We start from the raw sequence: 25,465 nt of genomic DNA on the forward strand, positions 1-25,465 counted from the left end.
TTTATATATATTCTCAGACACACACACATACATATTTATATATATTCTCAGACACACACACATACATATTTATATATATTCTCAGACACACACATACATATTTATATATATATATATATATAAAAACCCATCAGTTGTACAGTGTTACCCTCCAATGGTCATCTGCCCGGGTGCCAACATGTAATCAATATTCCAAAAGAAATGGTCGCACTCTCAGGTCTTTTTTAGTGAAAAATCGTGGTAAATTTTAATGAAACGTTTTCGGGGTATTCTTCCCCATCATCAGCATACGATGATGATGGGGAAGAATACCCCGAAAACGTTTCATTAAAATTTACCACGATTTTTCACTAAAAAAGACCTGAGAGTGCGACCATTTCTTTTGGAATATATATATATATATATATATATATATATATATACATCTATACAGACACACACACATACATATTTATATATATTCTCAGACACACACACATACATATTTATATATATTCTCAGACACACACACATACATATTTATATATATTCTCAGACACACACACATACATATTTATATATATATATATATATATATATACATCTATACAGACACACACACATACATATTTATATATATTCTCAGACACACACACATACATATTTATATATATTCTCAGACACACACACATACATATTTATATATATTCTCAGACACACACACATACATATTTATATATATATATATATATATATATATATATACATCTATACAGACACACACACATACATATTTATATATATTCTCAGACACACACACATACATATTTATATATATTCTCAGACACACACACATACATATTTATATATATTCTCAGACACACACACATACATATTTATATATATTCTCAGACACACACACACATACATATTTATATATCCAAAGTAGAAAAGATCTGGAGCGCAAAAAGAAAAGGGAACTGCAATAGTGTGAGATCCAACAACACTTTTAATTAGCACGCAATTAAAATCTACTCACAAAATTTCCAAATAAGTCAAGCACATAGCATCAAACATGAAGAGTATTCCGGTGCTTCTCTCACGGCTGTATCCTTGCAAGACTCGGCGTGTGACGTCACCACCCGATCTACTTGACTGCAAAGGGGTTAAATGCTGTCAAAGTTGTAGTGGTGTCACAGCTGGTGAACCAATCAGAAGAAGGCATACATGTGTATGGGCCAATCACTGGCAGTATTTTCACCTGGAGGAGACTGAAGTAGTTCCAGGAGGACGTTAACTGTTTTGTTCTCTGGTGACATGACACCAGAGAACAAAACAACTCAGCAGGGGACATGTGATTGGGAGAAGGGATTTGCAGGTTAGATTTCCCGGAGAAGGTTTTACGGAGAAGGAATTAAAGGGGACAAGAACATAGTTAACGTCCTCCTGGAACTACTTCAGTCTCCTCCAGGTGAAAATACTGCCAGTGATTGGCCCATACACATGTATGCCTTCTTCTGATTGGTTCACCAGCTGTGACACCACTACAACTTTGACAGCATTTAACCCCTTTGCAGTCAAGTAGATCGGGTGGTGACGTCACACGCCGAGTCTTGCAAGGATACAGCCGTGAGAGAAGCACCGGAATACTCTTCATGTTTGATGCTATGTGCTTGACTTATTTGGAAATTTTGTGAGTAGATTTTAATTGCGTGCTAATTAAAAGTGTTGTTGGATCTCACACTATTGCAGTTCCCTTTTCTTTTTGCGCTCCAGATCTTTTCTACTTTGGATTACTCTACCCGGCTGCCGGACAAACAGCCAACCCCCTGTGAGCAGCAGTTTGAAAAGTGACTGATACAAAGTGTGTAACGCTGGAGGACATTTGCTACACTTTATAACATCAAAGCTTATGGACATTACAGACATTTATATCAGTAAGAACATTGACCAATTGATTAGTTCATAAGTGTGTACTATTATTAAGATTATTGGAAATTTATTGATTCCTCCTTTTTAACTATTCATAATTTGGTTGAGACAAGCGCTTCTAGTTTCATATATCTATTGAACATATTTATATATATTCTCAGACACACACACATACATATTTATATATATTCTCAGACACACACACACACATACATATTTATATATATTCTCAGACACACACACATACATATTTATATATATTCTCAGACACACACACATACATATATACCTACACAATCACACACAAACTGTAAAAATTGCTCTTTAGAAACTTTTTTTTTAATTTATATTTTAAGATCACTCACTGTGCCTAGCAGTTGCCTATATTAGAGGATGATCATAAATAATGTGCCCAAAGTGAGCAAGTTCACAGTACTACTCCATGTACTAGCATGACAGCTAAGTCCCACACAACTCCTCCTGAAAGCCCTTTGATCTCACAACCACTTAGCGCCTCAGAACGATGTACTGTTTAACCCATACTAAATTCACACACACACTCACCGCTCTAGCACAGAACCATGATGTTTGTCTTCTCGCGCACAGACCTTAGAGTGGGGAAGTAGCAGCTAACAAGGAGAAGATTGAGAGCCATGCCCCTTTCTTCCCTCCTTTCCCTGTGTGCGTGTGTGAAGAGCAATTTGACTGCTTTATTCTTTTTTTTTACTGCTACTGATGTCCCAATTAGGAAAATGTCAGGTCGCCGGTCCGGGCTGGTAAGTTAAAAATTTTAATTGCCCGCAAGGAATTTAGGTCGCATTTGGCGACTGTACCGGTCTATTCATATGCCCTGCTTCAAGATTATATGTGGAACCTGTTGCAAGATGTTTGTCTGATATGTAACAATAAGGAATACAGAATATGTATGGGGTCTAGATTGTCCCTTTAAGCATTTTCTCATTGCACTATTGCTTGTATACAAAAGGGGGTTAAAGTGGTCATGCCCTAGTATTACAAACTTTTGGCTGCAAATAGAACACTGTATAAACCAAACCCTAGACACTAATATTTCTCTCAACTCGAACATTATCCTCCTCAATCCTCGCACGAAATGACTTCACATACTGTTGACATGTACCAAGAGATTAATTCCTAGACTCTGGAAGACACAGCAGATCCCTACTTTTTCTCAATGGGTTTCAGAAATCGATCACAATCTCACACTTGAGAAAATAAATGCACTACTGTTTTATAGGTAAACGTGATTTTACACTTGATATATTATTTTTGTGGGAACAGAGAACATACGATGTTACATAGACCTATTACAGTATTATACCATACGAAGAGCTATATGAACATAATATTAAATTACGTTATTCATCCTAAGAATTTTTTTCTATTTCAGACTATAAATGCAATTATTGATATATTATGTACTTTGAAACATACCATTGACATACATAGGATATTCCCTACCCCTTTGTTCCTTATTCCTTTTCTGAATACCCTTCCCCCTTTCCTCAACCTAGTCCCTTTTATTCTATATGCACACTATATTAAAATAGAAAATGTGGGTTGCTTTATAGTACTCTATTGTGTTTTTGAAATGTGCAAGATTATTATGTGTACTGTTATGTGTATTATTGTAAAACTTACTTAACCCAATAAAAACTACTATTAAAAAAAAAAAGGGGGTTAAATTCATATTGAAAGTCAGTTTGGTACTTCAACACATCTGGTGAGCCAATGACAAAAGGCATATGTGCATAGCCACTAATCACCAGCCGTGTTCAGATCTGGAGAAGTGCACTTCTGCTCTGATGATGGCTTTAACTATGTGTTTAACTATTTTGCTAACAACAGTGCAATAATAAAATACTCTAACATAGAGCCTTTTTTTGCGGTTTTATGTTACTTTTATAACTTTATAATGAAAATTCATTCTTATACATGAATTATATGAAATAAATATTTGCTATCTCTATTTCAGGGTAAAAAGCACCCCACTAAAACAGTCTGCTGGGTATCAGGTGGAACTTGTTATACAGCTTGTATGGGTCGGTGGGGAGCCTCCCCAACAGATAACCAGTTTGGCGGTTAATTCTTCCTATGGCCTGTAAGTATTTTACATTTATATTCTGATAATATTCTGTAAGTATTTATATTCTGATAATATTCTGTAAGTATTTTACATTTATATTCGTGTGCTTTTCCTTTGTGCAGATTTGCTTCAGACATAATTTGCAAATGTGGTATACATAATATGTTATCAGCATCTATGGGGGAAACATCAATAGCAAATCCTATATAACATATAACAGTTTGGATCAATCCCTTTTTTTTTGCTTTAGAGCTCATTATATGTCAGTATTCTCCGTTCTCCTGTGGTTGTTTGAGCTGAGATTAGAATCACATTTATCTTCTTAACCTTGTGTTCGATTTTTTTTTCTGTCCGTCCAGCAACACAGGAGTTTTAAAACGAATCCTTACTTTTGTGAATAGCCTACTTTTATTTAGACGTGTGTCCTTAAAGGAAGGATTAACAATCCTTATGCTGAAAAGTGGTGTGTCTGAATGAACAATTTAGACCTGTGAATATGGTGTGAGAATTAATATTGTAATTACAATATATTTATGTTGTATTGCTATAGAATGACGTATCGGCTAAGTCTTAAAGGGATAGAAATTGAAATGTGAAATAGAGGCATGTTTGCAATATTCTTCCATTAGCAAAAGTGCTTCTAGTAAAAGTTATTAAAGGGACAGGAAACCCCAACATTTTCTTTCATGATTCGGATAGAACATACAATTTTAAACAACTTTCCAATTTACTTCTATTATCAAATTTGCTTCATTCTCTTGTAATTCTTTGCTGAAGAAACAACGTTGCACTATTGGCAGCTAACTGAACACATCTAGTTAGCCAATCACAAGAGACAAATGTGTGCAGGCACCAATCAGTAGCTAACTCCCACTAGTGTAGGATATGTGCGTATTCTTTTTCAACAAGGGATAGTAAGAGAATGAAGCACATTTCAAAATAGAAGTAAATTTAAAAGTGACTTAAAATTTCTTGCTCTATCTGAATCATGCCGGTTTAATTTTGACTTTTTTACCCCTTTAATGTTTTTCAGAGGCATACACACATATGCTGTAAGGACCTATGCACCAGTATTCAAACACTACACCTTGTCAGAGAGTCAGTGTCTTGTATAAGAAAATTTAGTCTTCACAGGCAAAATACACAGCATCGGAAACTCTCTGAGCTTGAACACTGGTGCACAGCCACTCACAGCATATGTGTGTATGTTGCTGAAAAACTTTAATAACTTTTACTAGAAGCATTTTTGCTAATGGAACTATAGTGCAAAAAATGTTTCTATCTCACATTGGAATACACACATGCACATTTCAATTTTTACCTTTCTATCCCTTTAATGTTTTTAAACAAATTAACATCCTTTTTACTACAAATATTTTTCAATAGCTAAACTCCTCCCGTCATTTGCTTTATTTGGAGTAACCAATCTGGGCTTTAATCCACAGACAACAAGGCTATTGTAAGAGTTTAAAATTACTCTATTATTAGACCTTAATTACATGAAATTCTCAAGGAGTTTACTGTCTCTTTAAAAGCATAAGTAATGTTATATTATATTTGTGATGTTCCAAGAAATTGTACAGCTCTAAATAAAAGCGTTACAGGTTACATTTACGTTAATGTTAATGCATATGTCCTAAAACACTGTGCAGGTTTTTTATTTTTTTATAAAACTGCAACAGAAAATAGGAGTGCCAAATAGAATACCTCTGATTGTCCAATATGAATGGGCACCACATAGTCTAACTCTGATTGTCCAATATGAATGGGCGCCACATAGTCTAACTCTGTCCAATATTAATGGGCGCCACATAGTGTAACTTTGTTTGTCCAATATGAATGGGCGCCACATAGTCTAACTCTGTCCAATATGAATGGGCGCCAGATAGTGTAACTCTGTTTGTCCAATATAAATAGGCGCCACATAAAATGACTCTGTTTGTCCAATATGAATGGGCGCCAGATAGTGTAACTTTGTTTGTCCAATATGAATGGGCGCCACATAGTCTAACTCTGTCCAATATGAATGGGCGCCAGATAGTGTAACTCTGTTTGTCCAATATAAATAGGCGCCACATAAAATGACTCTGTTTGTCCAATATGAATGGGCGCCACATAGTGTAACTTTGTTTGTCCAATATGAATGGGCGCCACATAGTCTAACTCTGTCCAATATGAATGGGCGCCAGATAGTGTAACTCTGTTTGTCCAATATAAATAGGCGCCACATAAAATGACTCTGTTTGTCCAATATGAATGGGCGCCACATAGTCTAACTCTGTCCAATATGAATGGGCGCCACATAGTGTAACTTTGTTTGTCCAATATGAATGGGCTCCACATAGTCTAACTCTGTCCAATATGAATGGGCGCCAGATAGTGTAACTCTGTTTGTCCAATATGAATGGGCGCCAGATAGTGTAACTCTGTTTGTCCAATATGAATGGGCGCCAGATAGTGCAACTCTGTCCAATATAAATAGGCGCCACATAAAATAACTTTGTTTGTCCAATATGAATGGGTGCAACATAGTCTAACTCTGTTTGTCCAATATAAGTGGGCGCCACAAAGTGTAAGTTACACTATGTGGCGCCCCTTCATATTTTGTAAACAGAGTTACACTATGTTGCGCCCATTCATATTGGAAAAACAGAGTTACACTATGTGGTGCCCATTCATATTGGACAAACAGAGTTACACTTTGTGGCGCCCATTCATATTGGACAAACAGAGTTACACTATGTGGTGCCCATTCATATTGGACAAGCAGAGTTACACTATGTGGTGCCCATTCATATTGGACAAACAGAGTTACACTATGTGGTGCCCATTCATATTGGACAAGCAGAGTTACCCTATGTGGCGCCCATTCATATTGGACAAACAGAGTTACACTATGTGGCGCCCATTCATATTGGACAAACAGAGTTACACTATGTGGCGCCCATTCATATTGGACAAACAGAGTTACACTATGTGGCGCCCATTTATATTGGACAAACAGAGTTAGACTATGTGGCGCACATTCATATTGGACAAACAGAGTTACTCTATGTGGCGCCTATTTATATTGGACAGAGTTACACTATCTGGCGCCCATTCATATTGGACAAACAGAGTTATTTTATGTGGCGCCTATTTATATTGGACAAACAGAGTTACACTATGTGGCGCCCATTTATATTGGACAAACAGAGTTACACTATGTGGCGCCCATTCATATTGGACAGACAGAGTTACACTATGTGGCGCCCATTCATATTGGACAAACGGAGTTACACTATGTGGCGCTCATTCATATTGGACAAACAGAGTTACACTTTGTGGCGCCCATTCATATTGGACAAACAGAGTTACACTTTGTGGCGCTCATTCATATTGGACAAACAGAGTTACACTTTGTGGCGCCCATTCATATTGGACAAACAGAGTTACACTATGTGGCGCCCATTCATATTGGACAGAGTTACACTTTGTGGCGCCCATTCATATTGGACAAACAGAGTTACACTATGTGGCGCCCATTCATATTGGACAGAGTTACACTTTGTGGCGCCCATTTATATTGGACAAACAGAGTTAGACTATGTGGCGCACATTCATATTGGACAAACAGAGTTACTCTATGTGGCGCCTATTTATATTGGACAGAGTTACACTATCTGGCGCCCATTCATATTGGACAAACAGAGTTATTTTATGTGGCGCCTATTTATATTGGACAGAGTTACACTATCTGGCGCCCATTCATATTGGACAAACAGAGTTACATTTTGTGGTGCCCATTCATATTGGACAAACAGAGTTACACTATGTGGCGCCCATTCATATTGGACAAACAGAGTTACACTATCTGGCGCCCATTCATATTGGACAGAGTTACACTATCTGGCGCCCATTCATATTGGACAGAGTTACACTATCTGGCGCCCATTCATACTGGACAGAGTTACACTATCTGGCGCCCATTCATATTGGACAGAGTTACACTATGTGGCGCCCATTCATATTGGACAGAGTTACACTATGTGGCGCCCATTCATATTGGACAAACAGAGTTATTTTATGTGGCGCCCATTCATATTGGTTAAACAGAGTTACACTATGTGGCACTCCTATTTTCTGTTGCAGTTTTATAAAAAAACCTGCACAGTGTTTTAGGAAGTATGCATTAACATTAACGTAAATGTAACCTGTAACACCTTTATTCAGAGCTGTGCAATTTCTTGGAACATCACAAATATAATATAACATTACCTATGCTTTTAAAGAGACAGTAAACTCCTTGAGAATTTCATGTAATTTAGGTCTAATAATAGAGTAATTTTAAACTCTTAGAATAGCCTTGTTGTCCGTGGATTAAAGCCCAGATTGGTTACTCCAAATAAAGCAAATGACGGGAGGAGTTTAGCTATTGAAAAATATTTGTAGTAAAAAGGATGTTAATTTGTTTAAAAACATTAAAGGGATAGAAAGGTAAAAATTGAAATGTGCATGTGTGTATTCCAATGTGAGATAGAAACATTTTTTGCACTATAGTTCCATTAGCAAAAATGCTTCTACACTCTCTCTCCCCCCTCTCTTTTGCTCTCTCTCCCCCCTCTCTTTTGCTCTCTCTCTCCCCTCTCTTTTGCTCTCTCTCTCCCCTCTCTTTTGCTCTCTCTCTCCCCTCTCTTTTGCTCTCTCTCTCCCCTCTTTTGCTCTCTCTCTCCCCCTCTCTTTTGTACTCTCTCTCCCCTTCTCTTTTGCTCTCCCTCCCCCCTCTCTTTTGCTCTCTCTCCCCCTCTCTTTTGCTCTCTCTCCTCCCTCTCTCTTGCTCTCTCTCTCTCCCCCTCTCTTTCGCTCTCTCTCTCTCTCTCCCCTCTCTTTTGCTCTCTCTCCCATCTCTTTTGCTCTTTCTCTCCCCTCTCTTTTGCTCTATCTCCAGCTCTCATTTGCTCTCTCTCTCCCCTCTCTCTTTTGCTCTCCCTCTCCCCTCTCTTTTGCTTTTGCTCTCCCTCTCCCCTCTCTCTTTTGCTCCCCCCCCCCTCTTTTGCCCTCTCCCCCCTTCTCTTTTGCACTCTCCGCCCTTTTCTTTTGTTCCCTCTCCTCCTGTCCTTTTTTTTAATTGGGGCACTCCCACTGCCTTCCCTTCCCTGCTGAGCCGCCCACCTGCCACCCACCACACCTCCCACTGGCACCAGCAGAAGATAGTTACAGACGGTGACACACACAGTGTCCACGTCTGTAACAGGCATCTGTCCTCATATGGAGGCGGAGCACCGATCGCGCTCCAGCTCCATATGCGGCAGATGCCTGAAGCTCCCGCTCTCAGCTGTTATGTTACAGCTGAGAGTTGGAGCTCCTGAAGCTGTCTGTCGCCGCGATGGCGGCTGCACGCTCGTCCAACATTCCTTTGAGGATGCGTGCGCAACTCCCGACGGCGACAGACATTACTAAACACAATTATATATGATTCCACACTTGGAATCATAAACATTTTAGTTTTATTCTACTGCCTCTTTAATTGGCTGCAGTCAAGGGAAATATAATGAACATACTTTACACACCAGGCTTTTCATGTAGTTGAAAAGCACAATTTGCAAGAGTTGTGCAAATCATTAACAGTTTTTATTCCTTTAAAATGTAATTTTGTATGCAGATCTTTTTACAATTCAAGGGACAGTCTAGTGAAAATTAAACATTGATGATTCAGATAGGGCATGTCATTTTAAACAACTTTCCAATTTACTTTTATCATCAAATTTGCTTTTTTCTCTTGGTATTCTTAGTTGAAAGCTAAACTTTGGTAGGCTCATATGCTAATTTCTAAGCCCTTGAAGGCCACTTTTTATCTGAATGCATTTGACAGTTTTCACAGCTAGAGGGCGTTAGTTCATGTGTGCTATATAGATAACATTGTGCTCACGCCTATGAGAGGGCAGTGAGTAGCTAAAATGCAAGTCTGTCAAAAGAACAGAATTAATGGGATTAGTCTGCAGAGATACAAGTTAATTACAGAGGTTAAAAGTATATTAATATAACCATGTTGGTTATGCAAAACTGGGGAATGGGCAATAAAGGGGTAATCTATCTTTTTAAACAATTACAATTCTGGAGAAGACTGTCCCTTTCAGTATTTATAGATTCTAAGCTGATATAAAAGGTACTTTAACGTCCCTTTAACAGTTTAGTTTCAAAATCTATTCTGTTAGTTCCTGTGGTATATTTGCTCAACTTCCCATGTTTATTCTTTACTTGTGGGTTCTATACGTTGTGTTATACCAGGCAATAACTTCTGTATGTTGACACAAAGAAAAAGAGAAGTAGCAAGTGCAAAAAAAAGACAGTAAAGTTAAAATTAAAATTGTATTATTCAGATAGACCAATTTTAAACAACTTCTGTTATCTAATTTGCTTTGTTCTCTTGGTGACCTTTGTCTAAAAGCATACCTAGGTAGGCTCAGGAACAGCAAAGCACTACTGGGAGCTAGCTGGTGATTGGTGGCTGCACATACCTGCCTATTGTCATTGGCTCACTCAATTTGTTCAGCTTGCTCTCACTAGTTCATTACTGCACTTTCAACAAAGGATACAAAGAGAATGAAGCAAATTTGATCATATAAGTAAATTGGAAATTTGCTTAAAACTATGTGCACTATCTGAATAAAGAAAGAAACATGTGGGTTTCTTGTCCCTTTAAGTTACTTGACTGTGATTTTAAACATTTTTAGTTAAAACTAGTTTATCGCTATAGTTTGTTGTTACCAAGATATTTTATTGTCATGTTAAACGGTTCACAGCCCGTGAGCGCATGACGAGGCAGAAGCCGTTTTTGCCGCTTTACAAGCCATCATTATGGGTATACTGTAAGAAGCGTTATTTAACATTAAGCTGTAAAATTACTCATTATGCTTATGTAAAAATTTACAAGAAAGCTTTGTTTGCATTAGTTTTTGTTAAACAAATGTAAATGTTTAAAAAGCTACTGTTAAAAAAGTTTACCTGTAGCTTTATACTTACCATTTGCGAGCTGGAGAGCTTGCTAACCTGCTCCTCTTTTCTTCTTAAATGGAAAGAGTCCACAGCTGCATTTATTACTTTTGGGAAATAAGAACCTGACCACCAGGAGGAGGCAAAGAAACCCCAGCCAAAGGCTTAAATACTCCTCCCACTCCTCTCATCCCCCAGTCATTTTTTGCCTTTCGTCCCAGGAGGTTGGCAGAGACGTGTTTTAATTTTTGTTTTTTGTCTCTTATGGAGGGTAGTACTCTTCGGCATGGGACAGGAGTTTTAAGTAGTCCTGTCAGTCTCTCAGTGAGGGCTTGGAGATGCAGGAAGATTCTTTCTGCGAAACCATCCCGACTCATGTTAACAGCTCTTCAAGCTATCGGCGTTGTCGAACTTCGCTCTGCTGCCTTCTTTCTTCTCTCAAGTCCATGGCGGAGGCGATGCTACTATCCGTCACACTTGAAAGGCCGTGTTCCTGTTCCACGGTGTAGATTCCGGTAAGATCGTTTCATTTTACTTTATTTCTCAATGTACTGTAATGTGAATGCTTTCCCGAGAGGCTACTACCTTGCGGGTCTATCTTATCACAAGGGTCTCAGTGAGTCTCTTTTAGTATCTTGGAATCAAGCGTTAATATATCCTGAGAGGGGTTATTGAACAGGGGGTTTTATAATCATGTTTGTTATGTGATTCAACCTGCTTATGTGTGATGTTTATGGGCTCGGGTTTGGAACATTGAGGCCTTTGGAAGTGACGCAGCCTTTTGGTTGGGCGCTCTTTTTTGGACTGTACGGTTCACCTTGTGTCGGGCGTGGTTACGTTCCGTTTTCCATTTTCACATTCCCGACCATGTGTCGAAGGAAATATTCTAGTCCGTAGGGGTCTGGTCATAGGAGGTGGTGAGTGCCCCAGCCATTATGGGTGTCAGGTGCTGTTTTTGTTTTACTACTTTAGTACATATTTACATATCCTCTACCAGTTATGGAGGATTCTGATGCTGAGACTGTGCTGATTTCAGATTCAGTTACGGAGGGTTCTGATACTGAGACTATTTTGATTTCAGATTCTGTGTCCGGTTACGAATCCAGACTGCCCTCGTTGACGGGGAATCAAGGGACAGCTGAGCCATCCACCTCTGGGGGTCCTGTCCTCCAAGAGGCGAGTTCCCTACCAATTCATACTTCTACACATGCGGGTAACCCAGTTTCTGATTCCTCAATGCAGGGTGGCGTGTTCCCCCCGGAGTTTGCAGCACGTTTTCGCTTCCACATAATGTTGGCGATTGTTCGTCTGCAGAGTCCAGATGTTTATTTGAGAATGTGCTTGTGCCCTATTGTCCCAAGCCTTCCGCCTTGGGGAGGGCCTCTACAGTTCCCCGTGGGTGTAACTGTCCCTGAGTGTTGTGCCTTTCGTTACAGGATTGCGTATTGCTCAGACATGTTTTTCAGTTATTAAATTACCCTATCGTTACCAGATACGGGGATTTTCAGTCTGCTAATTCGAGTGGTGCACCTCATTAGACATGTGGGGATGAGGCAATCTCCTGATTGTCATTTGATTGAGATCTTTCCCAGTTTTTTTGGAAGATAGGGCTCCGTTTGGCTGGACCTGCGGGTACGCCTGTGTCTTTTTGGGCATTAACTCCGGGTTGCCTTATATTTTATTTGTATCCGATGGGATGGTTGTTTCCTTCGGGAACCTTCTGAGATCGATACTCTTTGTTCTTCTTCGAAAGTTGTTTTGGACACGTTAGTCCTATGTTAAAATGTCTGTTTTCTTTTTTTCCCTTATGAGGGAGAATTTGGCAGCTTACCAGTTAGGACCCTAAGTGCAGGCTGGTCCTGTTGGGTTCGTTCGGTCTTGCGCCTGTTCAGACACGTGGCGCTGTTCTGCTCGGCTGGTACGGTAGAAGCACCGAGTACTCAGGTTTTCATTGTTTTTTATGTTCAACTAAGCATTCGAGAGGACCTGTGGGTCCGTAAGGCGGGATGGATTCTTTAAGTCCTTATAGCCTTCAGTCATAGGTGACCGGGTCAGGGGAGTTTTTCCGCTGCGTCACTCCTTCTGACATCTGATACCATCAGAACCTAGCGTTTTCCTCCCCCCTTGCGGGGGGGTTTGGAGGGCTTAGTGCCCCATTGCCGCAGTTTGAGCGGTTTGGCCTTCGGTTTCAGGGATCTGGATTGCCCTTGTGGGCCTGATCCAACAGCCTGTATCAGATTAGGCTATCTAGCATGCAGAGGGTGTTCAGTTTGAAACCAGTTGCAGCTCTTGGCACCTTGCAGGTGTGCGCATACGCCTTTTATAGTGTATCTAGATGCTGCTCTTACTCTTGACGTGTACTGTCTGTTTGAGTGGAGACCTTTTGGGTTTTCTTCCATTTTCCCGGGAGAGTTGGATCTCCTTTTAGGGATCTGTATTTCCGGGTGATGTTTGATCCCTGTGGGGACTTTGTTTAGCTTGGGGTTTCCCGAAGCTGGGAAGGCTTAGCGCCTTTTTTCTTCCCCATGTTCTCTGCTGGTGTGGAGGTGATGGGGAGACTAGCCCTGCTAGAGGGTTTTTTTTTACCTCAAGGTATCCCTTATATTGTCCTGAGGCCTTAAGAAGTCTCTTCATAAGACTTCTAGCCTTGCTCCTTGGAGCGTTGGAGTTTGGCTAGGAGTGGTTCCTTCCTTGGTCGGGGCTTTCGAGTTCTTCTCACTATCCGGATTCTCTGGGTATGCATTCATATCCCTTGTGTCTGGCCTTTTGGCCAGTTGGAGTGTTTAGTTCTAGGGTAAGGTTGCCTGAACTATTAGGTGCCCGGACCTGTTTTTCTCCTGAGATTTCCGGTTTCTGAGGCTTTGCTTGGCCTTTTTCCTGACCCAGTCTTGGGTGGTTTTGGAATCTTGGATCTCAGGACTGATCGGGTGTTCCATGGTATTGGGAACTTGGGCTATGTCCTTGCTCCATCTACCTGGCCTGGTCATGGTCGGCCACGTTTTCGGAGTATTTATTACTCTTTGCAACAGAGTAGCCCATGTCATCTAGTGGTTAGCTGTGTGGCTTGTTGGTTCATACCCAGCTGCGGGCGCTGGATGTCCAATTTCTGGTGCGCCTTAGGGTTGCATCCCCCTGGTCAGCTTGCCAGTGTACCCAGGGATTCCCTGGGTTGGCTGTGCCTCTGCTTGGCAAGCTACTTGTAGGGGGGTCCTTCTAGGGCATTTGTGTTGGGGATTTATCTTCCCATTATCCGGTGACTTCGGGCCTTGAGGACAGTTATTGCCCTTCCGGCCTCATCCCTTTTCTTTAGGGGATATTCTCCTCCCTATGGAGATGGAGTCCTTTTTGGGGGCTTCTCCTGGATGGGAGGTGGACAGGTGGGATTGGTTCCCTGTGGGGTCTTGCTGGCTCCGAGTCAGACTTGTTGGGCCTTTATTTGGATAGATTCTTAGGTCTATGACCTTGTCGTCTGTTTTCAGATTTGGGTTGTACTTGTACTCTGTGGGGATGGCTGTGCTATCCTTATGCTCGTTCCTGTACCCGTTTTGGGAATCTTCTGTTCCCATATTTTGGATCCCTGGGACTGGGTTGTTCCAGCTGGTGTGGGTCTACAGGTCAGGATGGCCGAGTGGTCTAAGGCATTGCATTCAGGTCGCAGTCTCTTCTGGATGTGTGAGCCTTGTTGAGTCTATCCGTTAGCTCAGTCTGCTAGGATATAGAATTTCCTTTCAACTTGCTCCATCAATTTCAGAAGAGGGTCTACTCTTCCTTCAGGTTCTGAGGGTATATATCTCCTTCTCGGGGGGCCTCGATTGAGGTTTTGTGTTCCACTTTTTAGGGACCTGTATAGGTCAGGCAGCTTTGGTTGCCTGGAGCGTGCCCTCTGTCTGGGGTGGCTTTGCAGTCTGTTCCTTGCTTGACTGCTTCTTCTTCCTCGCAAGTGCCCTCTGTGTCGTCCTGATATGGACTCTGTGTTCTCCAACCTGTTTTTTTTTTTGCCTGGGTCTATTACTTTGGTATTCTATGTTCAGACGCTGGGAGGTCTTTGCCTCTTCAGTTGCATTCAGTGCTTGCAGGATGTTGGAGAGAAGTCTGTTCTGTCTCTGTGCCCAGTCTTATCCCAAGTTTCGCTTGGTATAGGCGTGGCCTCCTTTTCCTGTTTAAACCCGTTTGGGTCTCTGTGAGCTGGGCTTACTCTTGGAGTTGTTCTTTTTTGTATTAGGGGACCTTTCGGTTTCCTCGGTTCTCCTTTGCCTTGTCCCTTGGGGGTTTTGGCTGGCGTTCCCTTCATTAGTGGGGGATGAGTGGTGGTTGACCGTCTGTTGGGCGACGGTGTCTCCTGGAGGACTGTTGGCTCAGTCGAGTCCGTTTTGCGGTCTCTAGTTTGGCTTCTGGACTAGCTGCGAGTCAGTGTCCTTGGGGCTTTTCCTTTAAAAAATGTTATCAGCTTCGGACGAAGCAGGTTTTTTTATTGGGTAGAGGTTCAGGCCTGGTGCCCTCAGTATGGGCCGCCTATTGTACCCTCCCGTCTTGGCATTCAGTGTCCTCTATAGCTTGGGTATTGTTTTCCCAAAAGTAATGAATGCAGCTGTGGACTCTTTCCATTTAAGAAGGAAAACATAAATTATGCTTAGCTGATAATTTCTTCTGATGGAAAGAGTCCACAGCTCCCCACCCTTAATTTTATGTGGGGCGTCATTATTCTTCTGGCACCTTTCACCCTGATATTTCTTCTACTGTTCCTTGTTCCTCGGCAGAATGACTGGGGGATGAGGGGAGTGGGAGGAGTATTTAAGCCCCTGGCTGGGATGTCTTTGCCTCCTCCTGGTAGCCAGGTTCTTATTTCCCAAAGGTAATGAATGCAGCTGTGGACTCTCTCCATCAGAAGAAAAGGAAATCATCAGGTAAGCATAATGTATGTTTTTTCACAGAAAAAGGAGGCTTGGCACTGCCGACTCCAAGAGCCTGCTAAAGGAACATCCCCTTTGGTGCATTCCCTGGGAGATTTAGTTTCTATAAAGTAATGGGCGCCGCAATGTTTGAAGTAATTTTCTATTTACCTCTGTGTAAATAAGGCTGTGCGGAAACCCTTTTAGACAATCCCATGTTTGCCTGTGGTTTATCTGTCGCTAATTTTTTTCAGCAGGAAAGATAGATAAGGTGAAAGAAGTTAAAACAGCATCCATTACTTTATAGAAACTTTTTTAACTACACATAATTAAATATTTTATATTTCAATCTCATGCTGTATAATATCCCTTTATACAGTTCTCGCAGTGTAAATCGTGTTTGGAGGCCCCATATCCAACATTGAAACTATGGAACCACTTCAGTCTCGCAAAACTGTAATTTCTCACTGTACAAAACAGGATCTTGCAAGTAAACCACTCTATACAGTGAGAAATTACAGTTTGACAAGTTTAAAGCTGTTTAATAGTTTCAAATACATTTTTTTCTGCACTGTTCATATTTCTTCTAGAGCAAACCCTCACAAAATATTATTTGTTTTCAGTAATTTATATTTAAAAAAGTATAACAAGCAATTATACAGTGTCATGCATATAAATAACACATACAACACACATGCCCCATAATGTCCCAGATCAAATGCATTAATCAATAATGTGGTAATATTTTGTAATTAATTTTACAAAGTCAAAATATTTTATGTTATTGTCACCACATCACAGCACAAAATACTCTGTTTTCATAATTGCATCTATTATACACCTACATTATCTTGGTATTTAAAAAGAAAAAACTCATATAAAAGGATTTTGAAAGTAAAAAAAAGACCCATTAAATAAAATATGCAATCCCGTTCACCACAACATAATTACAGAGGAAAATTGTGTTTTTAAAAATGACATTACTGTAACTTAATAATAATAATTTGAAAATTAAATGCATGCAGGCATTGTATGAAGGTGTATTGGATTTTTTTTTTTTTTTTTAAGATGTTAAGATTGCAATTTATGTTTTCTTACATTTATATTGGTTCTTGTGTGCTATGTAAGATAACATAATTGTCCAATAAATATATTTAAATTTCAGGACCAACCAATAGCGAAGGACTTTAAACAGATATCAATAAACCAGTGGCGTTATTTTGGTTTTGTGCTGCCCCTCCCAGGTTTTAGGCCTTTTTTAGAAATAATAGTTTTATTTTTTTAATTATAAAAACAAGCTTTATTTTAGAATAAATGTTTCACATCTTCAAGACAATATAAACATTGCTTTCAAATTAAACATTTTACATTTATTTTCCTTTGTTCTGTCTTACAGCAAATTATATCTTTAAGCAATTGTATTTGTATTCACATCTGGTGACTTAGTCTTAGTGAAGATAGGAAGTCCATAGTTCTTTGAGCTTGTAATATTTCTTTTTGTTTGAACAATATGCATATTACAAATTAAAACATTATCGTTTGATATAGTTATTATGAATATAACAGGTTGTGCCTGACTACTAGTGGGTGATTTTGAGTTTGATTCTCTCAAAGCTCTGAATTTAGACTTTACTAGAGCCTGTTGCGAAGGCCTAATAGGGCAATGGGGAAGGGGCCGGGGGGACAGTAATAGAGGGGAATATGTGAGGGTAAGGGGGAAAAAAGGGGTGGGGTCAATACAAGCGTAAGATAAAGGAGAGCTAGTATTCCTTCCCCTCCCATGTCAATAGCATCATCATGAATGTCAATTTTGCCTTTTTAGGTAGTGGTATCTTTCAAGCCGTAACAGACCTACCATCCTGAACCTCCACTCCTGCACATTTGGTGTTTTGTTGCTTTTTCCAATACTTTGGGATAAGCCCCTTTGCCCCATTGAGCATTAAAAGGAATAGAAGATATCTGGATTTGCCTATCATTATGGGCAGTTCATGATAGATTAAAAAGTTTGGTTTGGGAGGGATGATGGTCTTTAGGATCTTCCCCATTTCCAAAAATGCCTCTTCCCAGAAGGTTTGTTTATGTGTTCATGTCCACCAGACTTGAAGGAGGGTACCTTCCTCTAAACAGCCCCTGCAGCACTCCCCACTTGTGTGTGCATATATTTTTCTAAGTCTTTGGGGGGGTTAGGTACCACCTACTCAAGAATTTGAAGTGCATCTCCTGCACTCTAGCTGATACTGAGGTTTTTTTTAGCTTTTTAAAAAAAAATTAGCCAATCATTGGTAACTATGCTACATCCTAAGTCTGCCTGCCATGCCTTTACATAAGAAGGTAATGTAAAATTCATCTTTGACTGATAAAATTTTATATAGGAGTGAAATTAAGTGCGTAGGGTTGTGAGGTGCAGAACAGAGGTTTTCAAGGGTGTTTTTTGCCTATTCATTATGTTTTTTTCTTATGTGTATTATAGATGTGTGTGAGTTGTGCTACTCTGTACCAGGATGAGAATATTTGGCTGTCCCATTCGGCAAGTTCTGTCTGTGTTTTAAGTTTACCCAAGTGTAGAATGTTGTATATAGAGGAGTCAGCTATGGGATATGTGCTTCCCTGGACGTGTGGTCCATACTCTATTCCTATGTCTTGATATTCCCGTATCGGTGTCAAGGGTGAATGAGGGTATGTGGGTATTAATCAACATTGGGCGTCGTGCTGGAGTCACCCAGGCCAGGGATTCTACATTCCCTTGTTGGAGGATCTCATTTTCGATCTGTATCCAAGCTTTATTTGGTGAGCAGCGACACCATTTAACTAGCCTCTGAAGACCTATGGCTTTCTGATATTCCTCTAGGTGCGGGACCCCAAGACCCCCCTGTCCCTGGGGAGATAGATGGTTTTCCTATTAATTCAAGGCTTTATTTCCTGCCAAATATGACTCTATGGCTACTTGTATTTGGTGCAGTAAGTGTGATGCAGATGAGATAGGGATCGTCTGTAGTATGTACAGGACTCTGGGCAAAATGTTCATTTTGACCACATTAATACGTCCCAACCAAGAAATACTCTTGTTTTTCAAACTAGCGGGATCACATATAAAATCATCTCTTAAACGTTTGTAGTTGAGTACCACTAGGTCCTTCACAACTGGGTTAATTGTAATACCCAGATATTTTAGTGTATGAGATGCTGTTTTAATGGGGCAGTTCTGTCTGAGGGTGTCCAAAGTCTTTTGGGGCTCCGTGATATTAAGGATTTCTGTTATTGTTGGGTTTAATAAAAAGTGGGATACCGTGCCATATTCTGTGAACTCCCTCAACGCTGCCTGAAGCGAGGGAACAATGTTGGATAATGTCAAGAGTATATCGTCCGCATATATTGCGAGTTTGTGCTCGGTGCCACCTACTGTAATACCCCTAATCCTAGGGTTATTTTGTATCCTGCTCGCTAAGACCTCTATAGTCAACGCGATAAGGGGCATTCCTGCCTCGCCCCGTTCTTAATTTTAAATGTCTTAGTGTTCCATCCACTCTCACCTTGGTGTTAGGTGCGGAGTATAATGAAAATATTCTGTTAGTGAAGTTAGGGCTAATGCCTAACTTGGTTAAAGTGTGGCACATAAATGATCAGTTAACCCGGTCATACGCCTTTTCCGCATCAGATGATGCATGGGTCATTAATTGGAGGACCTTCAGGGTGTTGTCTCGGGCTTCTCGTGCTGGGATAAACCCTACTTGATCCTGTGAGACTAGCTGGGGGAGGAATCTATTTAATCGATTGGCCATGATCTTAGCTAAGATTTTCACATCAGAGTTTAGTAAAGATATTAGGCGATAATTTTCGGGTTTATTTTGAGGTTTGTCTGGCTTGGGAATCACTGTTATGTGGGCTTCAAGCATGGTATCTGGCAAGAGCGGAGCCCAGCTGATTAAAGATGTTTACAAGGTGAGGCGCCAGTATATCTGAGAAAGTTTTGTAATACGTTACTCCAAAGCCATTTGGGCCTGGGCTTTTGCCTGATGGTAAGACTTTGATTGCCGCAAGGATTTCCTCTATGGTGAAGATTTTTTTAGGTATTCTGAATCTTCTTTTGATAATTTGGGCATGGAGACACTTGATATGTATATTGAATATTCCAGTATCGCCCCCCTATTGGAAAAATTATATTTATTCAGCCAAAAAATGTTCCAGTCTAAAAGAAAAAAAAATCCCCTTTTTTTACCGCACGTGCGGTAGAGAGGTATAGCCTGCCATATCCCTTTTCAATTTTTTTCTATGTGCCCGCTGCGCCGCCCATAATGCCTGCTGCGCCACCCAATTTTCAGTGTGCGAGTTGGGCCATTTCTATGAGTGGGCAGCAGGGGGAGCGCTTTTTTTTTTTTTTAAAGTTTCCTTTTTTCCTCCTCCTCTCTCCCTCCCGTGTCTGTCACCGCACTGCTTCCTCCTCACTTGGCGCTCTCAGATCGGACTTGACACTGGAAGCCTAGCGGTGCTGTTTATATGCTGAATGATGCTGCTCCACTAAGGCAAGGGGGCAAGAGGGCTGTCCATTTTAATGTGTTGGTAGGAAACATAAGAGATGAGCTTTCTGAAGGTGATTTTTAATTTTAATAGAAAATATAACTTATAAATCTGCATTGTTTTTAAGCTCATGGGCAAATAAGAATTTACAAATAAATCTATTACTAGATGGTATACTGTGTGTAAAACCCTGAGGTGATGAGGGACTAATTTTGTTATAAATAAGTAAATTCTGCCACCTAATCTTTTTTTGGGGAACAAAGTGTTTTTTAAAATGATAAAAAAGTATACATTTAGACCGAGAGGCACATTATCAGCTTGCGGACAGGATCATTTCTCTGCACACAGGTAGGACACACACACGCGGAACCTCACTCCCTTTGGGCTTGCTCTGTATACTTTAATTGTGTCTGGGACTACTGGGTTATTGTTATATGGCTTCTACTAGATGCACAGTGTTTAGTGAGACGTCCCAGCTATCAGTCATGGCGAAGAGTGCGGGGTGTAAACCACATGCTGGATCCGGTGAGCTGTTGATTATTTTTTTACAGAAAACTGTTGTCCGTGTGATCTGTTGACATTGTTATACGGATGTTTTGGGACCATGCTGAGTGCTCCTAACTGCAGTGCTGCTATTTTAAGCAAGAGTATAATGCATTGACAGTGTTGACTCAGAGCCACTGCAACATAATTTGGGACAGAGGAATTTTGAAGAAAGCTAATTAGCGGAAAAAAATATATTAAATGAGCTCAATACTCAGCATATCTATAGTTTGGATATAATTGAAGGGATCATTGTTAGATATTTCTATATTTTTTGTTTCCACAGTGTATTATATATTGTGTATGACATTTATTATAAGCACAATAAAGCATATTACTAAGCACATTTTGGTATCTGTGTGATTGTGTAACTGGCTCACAGTAGTTAACAATTTTTGTTGAAGTTTACTAACTTTAGGGAAACACTGATAACATTGAGTTCAAGTTTGCTTCAGTGGTTCAGTTGTAGCGTTGCAAGTTCCTGTGCAGTTTTACCAGCCCACCTAGCATGTCCCCCTTCTACAGGTGTAACCAGTTATGGTGTATCTGCAGGCATGCTTTTTCATCTACAGAAGTGTGTGTGTGTATATATATATATATATATATATATATATGTATATATATATATATAAAACTATTTTACATAACTGGTCCATGAATCCCCATTTGAATAACCCACGAGCCGCCACTGCGAGTTTTGTGCTAAACAGGGTGCGAAACTAATGCCAAAAAGTTGCGTTATTTCACTCTCCATAGAGCTGCCATTACGAGTTACTGAAAAGCATAGGCGTCACTATAGGGGGACAAGGGGGCAGTTGCCCCCTTAGGTTATTACTTGCCCCTCCAAGTGCCCCCCCCCCCACTGAATTAAACAAATTTGGTTGCCTTGCTCCTAATAGTCTTGGGTTGTGTGACAGGTCCAAATTTAGAGGTCCCAGTGACTAGTGACACTGCCTGCTTCAGTCCTGCATTACCCCACCTGTCACTAGCGCTTGCCACATTTAAAAAAATGTAGATTTCTTTCTGGGATGTAGCTATTGTTACCATATTGCAAGATTAGCAGCTAGTTCCCACTCAGCTAAATAACCCTTGCTTCCTCCGTGATTACAAGCAGTGATCATATTAAATATCCTAGAGAGCAGAAGGCAGCTAGGCAGAGCTGATCATCAGAATTGAATTCTTTTATTCCTAAAATAAATCTGTATAATTTGATCGCAGCAGTCACTGCCTGATGTGACATCACAGGTTCTTTAACCGGATGGGAACTAGTGACCATCTCAGCTCTAATATGCCAGATTCTGCAAGGTATATTTTAACTTTGATTTATTTTGATTTATTTTTTCCTTCTTTCTTTGAGGGAAATTGGTATATTAAAATATATATTAAAGATATAAGGTACTCTTCCACTACATATATGTATAAAATTGTAGATAAGTATAATTTTTCGTAACACAACCCCATTGATGTCTATGGGGGAAAAAAAGTTAAGTTTAAACCTAACATAAACCCCTAGTCTAAACACCCCTAGTCTGCCGCCCCCGACATCGCCAACACTAATAAAAGTTATTAACCCCTATTCCGCCACTCCCGACATCACGACACCTAAATAAAGTTATTAACTCCTATTCCACTGCTCCCCGACATCGCTGACACTATAATAAAGTTAACCCCTCCCCGACATCGCTGACACTATAATAAAGTTATTAAGCCCCATTCCGCTGCTCCCCAACATCACCGCCACTAAATAAATCTATTAACCCTTAAACCTCCGGCCCTCCACATCGCCGCTACTAAAAAATAAAAAAAATACTACCAATGAAAAAATCTAAATTACAAATTTAAAAAAACCTAACACTACGAAAAAAATTAAAAAATCTAAAATTACAATAAAAATAAACACTAAATTATGAAAAATAAAAAACACTAAGCTTACAAAAAATAATAAACTAAATTTAGCAAAAATAAAAACAATTACACCTAATCTAATAGCCCTATCAAAATAAAAAGCCCCCTTAAAATAAAAACACCCCCTAGCCTACTATAAACTACCAATAGCCCTTAAAAGAGCCTTTTGTAGGGCATTGCCCTAAGTTAAACAGTCTCTCCAACAGTAAAACCCACCACCCTACCAACCCAGAAAATAAAAAACCTAATTCTAAAAAAAAAAACTAAGCTACCCATTGCCCCTAAAGGGGCATTTGTATGGGCAGTGCCCTTAAAAGAGCATTCAGCATTCAGCTGTTTTTCACTGCCCTTTTTCAAAAAGCCCAAAGCCCTGATCTAAAAAAAAAACCCACCCAAGGCACTTAACCCACATAGTTACACAGGGGGTGTTTTTATTTTAAGGGGGCTTTTTTTTTTGATAGGGCTATTAGATTAGATGTAATTGTTTTTATTTTTGATAAATTTTATTATAGTGTTAGCGATGGGAGGGGTTAACTTTATTATAGTGTCAGCGATGTCGGGGAGCAGTGGAATAGGAGTTAATAACTTTATTTAGGTGTCGGTGATGTCGGGAGTGGCGGAATAGGGGTTAATAACTTTTATTAGTGTTGTAATTGTTTTTATCAAAAATAAAAACAATTACACCTAATCTAATAGCCCTATCAAAATAAAAAGCCCCCTTAAAATAAAAACACCCCCTAGCCTACTATAAACTACCAATAGCCCTTAAAAGAGCCTTTTGTAGGGCATTGCCCTAAGTTAAACAGTCTCTCCAACAGTAAAACCCACCACCCTTCCAACCCCCAAAATAAAAAACCTAATTCTAAAAAAAAAACTAAGCTACCCATTGCCCCTAAAGGGGCATTTGTATGGGCAGTGCCCTTAAAAGAGCATTCAGCTGTTTTTCACTGCCCTTTTTCAAAAAGCCCAAAGCCCTGATCTAAAAAAAAACCACCCAAAAGATTGAAAAAAAACAAAAAACGAACACTAACCCCATAAAATCTACTCATGGTTCCTGAAGTCCGGACATCCATCTTCATCCAGGCGGCGAGAAGGCTTCATCCAGGCGGCGACACCTTCATCCATCTCGGGACGTCTTCTATCTTCATCCCGGTGGCGCAGAGTGGAGCTATCCTGGAAGCTTTTGTAAAAGAGCTGAATGTACTTTTAAGGGCAGTGAAAAAGAGCTGAATGCTCTTAGAAGTTTGACCTGTGTATTATGAGAGTTATATCAGTCATAGGTCAGTGGATGGGTCTTGGGTAGGGAGTTGGATCTGTAGGTAGGGGCATGCTATGGATTACAATTTCTTTCATGTAATTAGCAAGAGTCCATGAGCTAGTGACGTATGGGATATACATTCCTACCAGGAGGGGCAAAGTTTCCCAAACCTCAAAATGCCTATAAATACACCCCTCACCACACCCACAATTCAGTTTTACAAACTTTGCCTCCGATGGAGGTGGTGAAGTAAGTTTGTGCTAGATTCTACGTTGATATGCGCTCCGCAGCAAGTTGGAGCCCGGTTTTCCTCTCAGCGTGCAGTGAATGTCAGAGGGATGTGAGGAGAGTATTGCCTATTTGAATGCAGTGATCTCCTTCTAAGGGGTCTATTTCATAGGTTCTCTGTTATCGGTCGTAGAGATTCATCTCTTACCTCCCTTTTCAGATCGACGATATACTCTTATATATACCATTACCTCTGCTGATTCTCGTTTCAGTACTGGTTTGGCTATCTGCTATATGTAGATGAGTGTCCTGGGGTAAGTAAGTCTTATTTTCTGTGACACTCCTAGCTATGGTTGGGCACTTTGTTTATAAAGTTCTAAATATATGTATTCAAACATTTATTTGCCTTGACTCAGAATGTTCAACTTTCCTTATTTTCAGACAGTCAGTTTCATATTTGGGATAATGCATTTTAATTTAACATTTTTCTTACCTTAAAATTTGACTTTTTCCCTGTGGGCTGTTAGGCTCGCGGGGGCTGAAAATGCTTCATTTTATTGCGTCATTCTTGGCGCGGACTTTTTTGGCGCAAAAATTCTATTTCCGTTTCCGGCGTCATACGTGTCGCCGGAAGTTGCGTCATTTTTTGACGTTATTTTGCGCCAAAAATGTCGGCGTTCCGGATGTGGCGTCATTTTTGGCGCCAAAAAGCATTTAGGCGCCAAATAATGTGGGCGTCTTATTTGGCGCGAAAAAATATGGGCGTCACTTTTGTCTCCACATTATTTAAGTCTCATTTTTTATTGCTTCTGGTTGCTAGAAGCTTGTTCTTTGGCATTTTTTCCCATTCCTGAAACTGTCATTTAAGGAATTTGATCAATTTTGCTTTATATATATGTTGTTTTTTCTCTTACATATTGCAAGATGTCTCACGTTGCATCTGAGTCAGAAGATACTACAGGAAAATCGCTGTCAAGTGCTGAATCTACCAAAGCTAAGTGTATCTGCTGTAAACTTTTGGTAGCTATTCCTCCAGCTGTTGTTTGTATTGATTGTCATGACAAACTTGTTAAAGCAGATAATATTTCCTTTAGTAAAGTACCATTGCCTGTTGCAGTTCCTTCAACATCTAAGGTGCAG

The 25,465-nt window shown here is 40.0% G+C and overlaps 1 protein-coding gene across 2 annotated transcripts in view; it reads left to right on the plus strand.

The window, feature by feature from the left end:
- STXBP5 (syntaxin binding protein 5) overlaps positions 1 to 25,465 on the plus strand; it is a 1,442,716-nt gene that overhangs the window by 1,261,649 nt on the left and 155,602 nt on the right. For both annotated transcript variants that reach the window (XM_053711794.1, XM_053711795.1), the window contains exon 17: positions 3,905 to 4,030. In XM_053711794.1, the coding sequence (XP_053567769.1) occupies positions 3,905 to 4,030 (126 nt within the window). The remainder of the gene's footprint in view (positions 1 to 3,904; positions 4,031 to 25,465) is intronic.

The sequence above is a fragment of the Bombina bombina genome, chromosome 4 (assembly GCF_027579735.1).
Source record: "Bombina bombina isolate aBomBom1 chromosome 4, aBomBom1.pri, whole genome shotgun sequence".
Classification (NCBI taxonomy): Eukaryota; Metazoa; Chordata; class Amphibia; order Anura; family Bombinatoridae; genus Bombina; species Bombina bombina.